Below are 9,925 nucleotides of genomic sequence, written 5' to 3'. Positions count from 1 at the left end.
TATTTAATAACAAATAATTCAGACCACTGCAGAGAATGAGTAATATGTATGCAAAAATGAACAAATGTATATCCAAAGATTGTTTTATTTCTCAAAATAATACTGTTGAGCCGGAAGCTCTGTTTTTTTCGGTTCTGAAAAAGTCATTTTTCCAAATCGTGTAAATCCGTTAAGATTTTTTTTTTTTGGGGGGGGGGGGGGGGGGGGCTCTCTCACTGTCTCACTCTCATACGGCCAATGATTTTCTGTGATCGCGGAAAACAGATGGAAATTACGGAATTTTTATGGTGAAACATTGCTCGCGTGTCAAAATGTAACTGCCGCAGAAGGCTTCCGCCCAAGCAGACATGCCTTCAGTGTTGCCAGATATTGCTAACGTGTTCCACCCCAAAATATGTTCAAAACCAGCCAAAAAGCACCTAAACCTGCCCAATCTGGCAACACTGCATGCCTTTCCGGTCAAGTGATTGTGATTGGCTTGTGGCACACCTAGCCAGCCAATGAGCTGCTTGTTTACAGATTCGCTCCCCGCGTCGCAACCAGAATGGCGACCGCTTAAAAGAAACGAATGCTCTGCCAGTGGCGAGTGTGGACGTTGCGTGACTCGCAGAAGACTGTCACAGGTCGGCGAAAAAACGACTTACTAATAGATATAAAAAAATAAAAGTAATTTAAGTAAGTTTAAAATGTAATTTAAATAAAAAGTAAAGTATTCATAAATTGAAGTTTGGAAGCGCCTCTGTTTTTGGGCTGAGGAGAAGTTTGAAAGGGTGTACCGCGATTCTGCCTTCTTGTATCGCGATACGGATCGTGGCTCTGCGTATCGCGATTTCGATACGCATATCGTTACAGCCTTTATATATATATATATATATATATATATATATGCACAATTATTTTAAAACTTACGCTTTGATTGCAGACGAGTAAATGACTTCCACTTCAACGCTGATCGTTTACTCCCAGTCACCAAGGCTCCAAAGAAATACACACTAGTAGATGAAATTCAGCAAGTTGATAAATGAACACACCGATCTGAGGAAAAGCCCGGGAGTCACGTTCCTTATCAACCAGATTGCCCAGCCATCGGTTCCATCCACTGACAGTGTAGCAGCTAGCAGTTTGTAATGGAACGCTGTTGAATATTATAATAGCAGCTACACTGTCAATCTTACTGTCAATGGTTCCATATATCCACCAGGGGGAACCAAACATTGTATGGTCTGCACAGTACTTGGGTCTATCATTACTACCAGAGTGGATTACTGGAGAGCAACCCCCCCCCCCCCAAAAAAAAAAAAAACTCTTCGGATCTGCACGAATTACACAAGTCGCCCAAAATGCCGGGGAAAAAGCGGAATGCGCCGAAAAGCGCGCCGTTTGCACGCCTGCATGAAGTGCTTCGAACGGTTAGTCATGTGGCGTATCAAGTCTGCCCTCCCCCCCGGCCTGGACCCTTTCCAGTTTGCATATCAGTCCAACTGTTCGACCGATGATGCCATCTCCACTGCCCTCCACTCAGCCCTCACCCACCTGGAGACAAAAGACTTGTACGTCGGAATGCTGTTCATAGACTTTAGCTCAGCATTCAACACAATCATTCCTCAGCAGCTCATTCATAAACTGGACCAGCTGGGACTCAACACCTCCCTGTGCAACTGGCTGCTGGACTTCCTGATGGGGAGACCACAGACTGTACGGGTCGGCAGCAACTCCTCCAGCACCATCACATTGAACACGGGGGCCCCCCAAGGATGTGTGCTGAGCCCCCTCCTCTTCACTCTGCTGACCCATGACTGCACACCAACATCCAGCTCAAATCTCTTCATCAAGTTTGCAGATGACATAACTGTGGCGGGTCTCATCAACAATGGCGATGAGACAATCTACAGGAGTGAGGTGAGCTGCTTGGCCATGTGGTGCAAGGACAACAATCTCCGCCTGAACGTGGAGAAGACGAAGGAGATTGTTGTGGACTTCAGGAGAGCGCACACCCAGCATGCTCCACTATCTGTCGATGGTGCTGCAGTGGAGAGGGTGAGCAGCACCAAGTTTCTGGGTGTGCACATCTCTGAAGACCTGTCCTGGAGCAACAACACCGCATCACTGGCCAAAAAAGCCCAACAGCGTCTGTACTTCCTCCGCAAACTGAGGAGAGCAAGAGTCCCGGCCCCCATCATGCACACATTCTACAGAGGCACCATCGAGAACATTCTGACCAGCTGCATCACCGTGTGGTATGGCGTCTGCACCGTGTCCTGCTGCAAGACTCTGCAGCACATCGTGAGAGCAGCTGAGAGGATCATTGGTGTCTCTCTCCCTTCTCTAATGGATATCTATAACTCCTGCCTCACCCGCAAAGCCATCAGGATTGCAGGTGACCCCACCCACCCATCTCACAGCCTCTTCAGCCTGCTGCCATCGGGGAGGAGACTGCAGAGTCTCCGGGCCAAAACCAGGAGGCTCAAGAACAGTTTCTTTCACCAGGCGGTCAGGAGGCTCAACTCCCTCCCTATTCTGCCCCTCCTCCCCCCTCTGCCCCCTGCCACAGATTCTGCCCGCACACCCCCCTGCCCCCCCTTCAGCATCTGCTGACATGTCACCCTTACAGTTCCCCCCCAACACACACACACACACACACACACACACACACACACACACACACACACTCTCAACATTCATTAACACACTGAACTCAGGGACTGCACATTTCACTTTACCTCGCTCATTTGCACTATTCCGCACTACCTCACCTTAACAGCTATTAGTATATTGTTTATACTGCTTATTTCATGTTTACCTGCTATATCTCAAGTGCCCTTGACTGTTTATTTGCTCCAATTTATGTGTGTGTGTGTATATGAGTGTTTAGTCTATGTCTAGTTCTTATCTAGAGTGTTTATACTGTTTATATTGTTTATTTCAATTATTCTGTTTTTATTTATTGCATTGCCTGTTTGCACCGTGGGTCAGAGAGGACTGATATTTCATCTGTGCTGTATGTCGAGCATGTATAGCATATTTGACAATAAAGTTGACTTGACTTGACTAGAACATTAATCAAACACCTTCTGACCAATCAGAATCCATAATTTAACAGCAAATCTGTTTCAACAATACGAGATACATCGGTGGTTTCAGACCAAACAGTTCCATTTTGAGAGGAACTGCCCCCTGGGGACTTCCCTCAAGAACTACACACCTTCAAGGGCTTTTTCTGTTTGCATTTGCACCGCTAGTTGGAACATTGAAGTAAGCCGGTACATTGAGGTAAGCCGGCTTGCTAGCGTGATGTTAGCAGGAAACGCTAGCAAAAAATTGTATATTTTACAACCCCGATTCCAAAAAAGTTGGGACAAATTACAAATTGTAAATAAAAACGAAATGCAATAATTTACAAATCTCAAAAACTGATATTGTATTCACAATAGAACAAAGGCAACATATTAAATGTCGAAAGTGAGACATTTTGAAATTACATGCCAAATATTGGCTCATTTGAAATTTCATGACAGCAACACATCTCAAAAAAGTTGGGACAGGGGCAATAAGAGGCTGGAAAAGTTAAAGGTACAAAAAAGGAACAGCTGGAGGACCAAATTGCAACTCATTAGGTCAATTGGCAATAGGTCATTAACATGACTGGGTATAAAAAGAGCATCTTGGAGTGGCAGCGGCTCTCAGAAGTAAAGATGGGAAGAGGATCACCAATCCCCCTAATTCTGCGCCGACAAATAGTGGAGCAATATCAGAAAGGAGTTCGACAGTGTAAAATTGCAAAGAGTTTGAACATATCATCATCTACAGTGCATAATATCATCAAAAGATTCAGAGAATCTGGAAGAATCTCTGTGCGTAAGGGTCAAGGCCGGAAAACCATACTGAGTGCCCGTGATCTTCGGGCCCTTAGACGGCACTGCATCACATACAGGCATGCTTCTGTATTGGAAATCACAAAATGGGCTCAGGAATATTTCCAGAGAACATTATCTGTGAACACAATTCACCGTGCTATCCGCCGTTGCCAGCTAAAACTCTATAGTTCAAAGAAGAAGCCGTATCTAAACATGATCCAGAAGCGCAGACGTCTTCTCTGGGCCAAGGCTCATTTAAAATGGACTGTGGCAAAGTGGAAAACTGTTCTGTGGTCAGATGAATCAAAATGTGAAGTTCTTTATGGAAATCAGGGACGCCGTGTCATTCGGACTAAAGAGGAGAAGGACGACCCGAGTTATCATCAGCGCTCAGTTCAGAAGCCTGCATCTCTGTTGGTATGGGGTTGCATTAGTGCATGTGGCATGGGCAGCTTACACATCTGGAAAGACACCATCAATGCTGAAAGGTATATCCAGGTTCTAGAGCAACATATGCTCCCATCCAGACGACGTCTCTTTCAGGGAAGACCTTGCATTTTCCAACATGACAATGCCAAACCACATACTGCATCAATTACAGCATCATGGCTGCGTAGAAGAAGGGTCCGGGTACTGAACTGACCAGCCTGCAGTCCAGATCTTTCACCCATAGAAAACATTTGGTGCATCATAAAACGGAAGATATGACAAAAAGACCTAAGACAGTTGAGCAAATAGAATCCTACATTAGACAAGAATGGGTTAACATTCCTATCCCTAAACTTGAGCAACTTGTCTCCTCAGTCCCCAGATGTTTACAGACTGTTGTAAAGAGAAAAGGGGATGTCTCACAGTGGGAAACATGGCCTTGTCCCAACTTTTTTGAGATGTGTTGTTGTCATGAAATTTAAAATCACCTAATTTTTCTCTTTAAATGATACATTTTCTCAATTTAAACATTTGATATGTCATCTATGTTCTATTCTGAATAAAATATGGAATTTTGAAACTTCCACATCATTGCATTCCGTATTTATTTACAATTTGTACTTTGTCCCAAATTTTTTGGAATCGGGCTTGTACTTAGATGTGTCAAAATTGTGCCGTATTTCCTCCATCGCATTTACACTCAATAAACTCTTCAAGGACAATCTCAAAGTGCCCCTCAAAACCCTAGAAATCAATCTCAATTCCTGGGAGTCGCTTGCTCAGGATCGTCCAGCATGGCAAGCAAAGCTCACCAGTGGCGCATAAGCAGCAGAGATGAAATGCATCGCCGAGGACCAGAAGAAACGAGCTGTGTGGAAGGCTCAAATTATCGCCACCCCCACTATAGCACCTACCCACGCGTGCCCAACATGTGGGCGTACCTTCAAAGCCCAGATTGGCCTCATCAGTCACCTCCAGACCCACAACTGCCACCCACCAAGTTGAAGTCATGGTCATCTTTGACCCTGAAGGACGAACATCATCATCATCATCATCATCATCATCATCCACTCAATAAAACCTGGACGTCACAGTCGGTCCATTTATCTGTGTCTTTTTTTTCTTCATTTTTTAACCCTAATGTTAAGAGCTGTTGTTTACACGGCTAACATTTTAAACACATTTTTAAAAATGGCGATTGCTGGTGCTGCATTGGCTCGTGTTTCACCAATCACCATACACTTGCACCACTCATGGTTCTTCTTGCCCTGCGAGAGAACCTTTCCTGAAGTAGGAACTAAAAAAGCTCCTCAAAATGGCATTCTAAGACCAACGATTGTCCTCTGTTCCTGCAGTGCAGACACACAGACAAGGGGGAACTTCCTCCAAGAGTTCTAAGAACTATGAAAAAGTTCCTCTGGTCCTTATGTTTTAAGGAGCTAGAAAACTAAAACCATTTCAGGAACTCTACACAGGGCTGATTTGAGTTCCAGGAATTGTTTGAGTTCAGGGGCGGAGCTTGTTCTACTGATCATCACTGATTGGTCAAGCACAAGTTCTTCAGAATTGACTCACAATTTTGAACTAAAGATGTTTTATATCAAAGACATGACTGGCAGGCGGCACGGTGGTGTAGTAGTTAGCGCTGTCGCCTCACAGCAAGAAGGTCCTGGGTTCGAGCCCCGTGGCCGGTGAGGGCCTTTCTGTGCGGAGTTTGCATGTTCTCCCCGTGTCCGCGTGGGTTTCCTCCGGGTGCTCCGGTTTCCCCCACAGTCCAAAGACATGCAGGTTAGGTTAACTGGTGACTCTAAATTGAGCGTAGGTGTGAATGCGAGTGTGAATGGTTGTCTGTGTCTATGTGTCAGCCCTGTGATGACCTGGCGACTTGTCCAGGGTGTACCCCGCCTTTCGCCCGTAGTCAGCTGGGATAGGCTCCAGCTTGCCTGCGACCCTGTAGAAGGATAAAGCGGCTACAGATAATGAGATGAGATGAGATGACTGGCAAAGTGGCCCAGTTCTGTGTCACAATCTTGCCATCTTGGGCCATGTCACGGTTTCCATGGCAATGAACGGTATATTCTTCTGTGTGTGTGTGTGTTTTAAAGTTTCCACCTCCTCTCATTATTAGTTTGTGTGATTATTACCCTGTTGTCGTTTGTTTGGTGCAGCATCTTATCTCAGGGTCTAACAGTGAGCCTTGTTTTCCTCCAAGTCTTGATTTCTCGTCTCTGGTGTTATAGAATTTCCTGTTTATCGCTCTCGCCTCTAATCCTGGTTAATGATTACGGATTAAGTTTTACTGTATTTGTCTGTCTGTGTATTGACCCCTGCTGTGGATTCAGACTCTTTATTGGAAAAGCACATCCACATTCCAGGCAAAGGTCACGTAATTGAAAAGAAATCCATTGTCATAAATGAGGAAACACGAGCACACATCAAAACCGGGACATACAAAAATCTCTAGAACTCGCAAAAGACGGATGAACAAACCTCAATCAAGAGGCTTCATTTTGAGACGTAAACACACAGGATGGAATTTGTTAAGAACGTGTTAATTAACTGTGATAACTCACTGCACTCAAGTCCACCAGGGCAGGCTTTCAAACAACCGTCGAATCTCAGTAACATTTAACCTCATTCAGACTCTACAGTTACTGTAGTGATGATATTCTTCTGACAAGATGCTGCCTCGGAGATTTCACTGCGGCATCGGAAGCCAAACACTTCTGTGGATATGGATGCTCCTCCGTAGGTCTTTGGTCAACAAAGCAGAAAAAGCAAATGCACAGTCACTTTGGTGGTTTCTTGTGATTCAGAGCTTTTCACCAAAGCTGAACGGGGTGGGTGGAGATCATGTGGTGTCTCACATCCACATTCAGCTCTGGTGCGCGGTTTGTAGTCTGACCCTGTACTCTGACTCTGCTATCATAACAGGCTGTGATATACAAAGAAAAAGATTTAACAGTGCTGTACATGTACATGTGATGATACTGTACATCAGTGGTGAACTGTTACTATTAGAGCTGGGACTTGAGCTTAGCCAAAACTTAGCCAGACACCAAAAAGCAACAGGGCAAAGGATTTTGTAAGGGATTAGCATCAGGCTGCCAGGTCGCTCCGTTGTGTGTAGCTGTCGAAGTTGATTTTAAAAGTAACTCAGTAAATTACACAGTGAAATGAATACTCAAGTCTGAGTGAAAATACTGTAGCGAGCATGCAGCGTGGAAGAAGAGTCTGGAGACAGAAATCTTAGTTTCTCGGTCGTTAGCCTGTGCTACTTGCTCTCGATAGCACTGGCTTGACTGCTTTATTAACATTCGCTAACACTACTGATGGACGCTACACCAGCTGGAAGGTGACTTCACTGCCGTGCTGACGGCACTGACTCGCGGTTAAGCTCGCGTTGGCCTTCGAGAAGACCAAGGGCGATAAATTCTTGGTCCCTCCCACTATAAATCAAAATCTGATTGGTTAAACAGTCATCTGTCACTTCCTACATAAACATACACTGCCATGGCCTTCTGTCCCAGAAATGAAGTCCTAACCAATGAGTGAGCAGCTCTAAACTCTTCTCAGTCTAGTGACAACAAACAAAACAATCTCATTGGATAACTCAATTTTAATGTTTTCAGGACAGTAACCCTTTCATTTCTGAAGCGAATTTGATAGAAAATGAGGCCAAATTAAAACTAGGAGAGAATAATTCTAATGAAATTATGATATAAATTAAAGAATGAAAGAAATTAAATATAACATTTGAAGTGCTGATATGTTTGGGCCTTCTCTGAACTAATTAAAACCACTATTTTCTGTTTGAAACTTTGATATAACACTAAGAGGTTGTAATAACATTAAAAATGCAAATCCAGATTTTGATTTTTAAAATTTTATAAAACAAACTGATCTTTTTTCCAAAATGCAATATACCCATGACACATTTTCCCCCAAAATGCAATTGTAACACTTCCTGACGTGGGTGGAGCACAGAAGCATGGCAGGTGAGAGTTGATGTTTATCCAAAAACTTTGTTGAGCTTTTCAGCTTCCTTTTATCACTCATTCTCTCACTCACACACACACATGCATTGTGGTTGGGGAGAGAGCTCCCTTTCTCTGCTCTCTCTCTCCTTTTATGCTCCGTCCCTGTAACAAACAGTGACACACACACACACACACACACACACACACACACACACACACACACACACATTAATTGACAGCAGGTGGAATGACTTAGCCACTTACCTTCCCCGACCCCGCCCTCCATTCACAGACTGCTGCTTGGCCATGCCCCCGCTACCACATACCCCCACCGCCCGACTCAGGCCGGGGAGCCGTCTGGCCTGAAGCTGACTCCCCCCCCTCCCCCAATGGGACAGGAAGTCCGCCACCACCATCTGCGCCCCCGGCCTGTGGATCACCTCATACTTAAATGGCTGGAGGGCGAGATACCAACGGGTGATCCGTGCATTGGCATCCTTCATGCGGTGGAGCCACTGGAGGGGCGCGTGGTCCAAACAGAGAGTGAAAGGGCGCCCCAGCAGGTATTTCGGAGGACGAGGACCGCCCACTTAATGGCGAGACACTCCTTCTCGATTGTGCTGTACCTGCTTTCACACATCGAGAGTTTCCGGCTGATGTACAGCACGGGGTGTTCCTCGCCCTCCACCTCCTGGGACAAAAGGGCCCCCAGCCCTCTGTCCGATGCATCAGTCTGCAAAATAAACGGGAGAGAGAAGTCAGGGGAGTGTAAAAGTGGCCCCACACACAGTGCAGCATTTACCTCAGAGAAGGCCTGTTGGCACTGCTCCTTCCACTGGACTGGATCTGGAGCCCCCTTTTTAGTGAGATCAGTTAGCGGGCTGGTGACGTCCGAATAATTAGGTAGAAACCTACGATAATAGCCAGCCAGCCCCAATAACCATCTCACCTCCTTTTCGGTCTTGGGCCTCGGGCAGGCCACAATTGCTGCGGTCTTGTTAATTTGGGGACTCACCTGCCCATGGCCCAAGTGGAACCTCAGATACCGTACTTCCACCCGCCCAATCGCACACTTTTTTGGGTTAGCTGTGAGGCCCGCTTGCCTCAGCGAGTTTAGGACAGCCCTCAGGTGTTCCAAGTGCCGCGGCCAATCATTACTGTAGATTGCAATGTCATCTAGATAGGCGGCCGCATAGGCAGCCTGAGGGTGGAGGACCCTGTCCATAAGCCGCTGGAACGTAGCGGGCGCCCCAAACAACCCAAAAGGGAGCGTGACAAATTGGTGTGATCCAAACAGTGTGGAAAAGGCCATTTTCTCTCGGGATAGAGGAGTCAAGGAGATCTGCCAATATCCCTTTGTTAGATCCAGTGTCGAATAAAAGCAAGCAGCGCCTAACCGATCAAGTAACTCATCAATGCGAGGCATTGGGTATGCATCAAATTTAGACACCGCATTGACCTTTCCATATTCCACACAGAACCGGATTGACCCGTCGGTCTTGGGAACCAGGACCACTGGGCTGCTCCAGTCACTGTGGGACTCCTCGACTATGCCCATTTCAAGCACGGCCTTGAGTTCGTCCCGAACCACCTTTTTCTTGTGTTCGGGCAAGCAGTAAGGGCGGCTACGCACTACCACCCCCGGGGTCGTTTCGATGTGGT

The 9,925-nt window shown here is 45.9% G+C and overlaps 1 protein-coding gene across 1 annotated transcript in view; it reads left to right on the top strand.

Moving 5' to 3' along the window:
• Positions 1-9,925, top strand: part of si:ch211-127i16.2 (probable flavin-containing monoamine oxidase A) — a 97,596-nt gene that overhangs the window by 19,628 nt on the left and 68,043 nt on the right. Inside the window, exon 8 of the mRNA XM_060908829.1 lies at positions 1,232-1,238. Coding sequence (XP_060764812.1) covers positions 1,232-1,238 — 7 coding nt within the window. The remainder of the gene's footprint in view (positions 1-1,231; positions 1,239-9,925) is intronic.

The sequence above is a fragment of the Neoarius graeffei genome, chromosome 25 (genome assembly GCF_027579695.1).
Source record: "Neoarius graeffei isolate fNeoGra1 chromosome 25, fNeoGra1.pri, whole genome shotgun sequence".
Lineage (NCBI taxonomy): Eukaryota > Metazoa > Chordata > Actinopteri > Siluriformes > Ariidae > Neoarius > Neoarius graeffei.
Note: the sequence above shows the minus strand (reverse complement) of the source record. Positions and strands in the feature narration are given on the sequence as shown.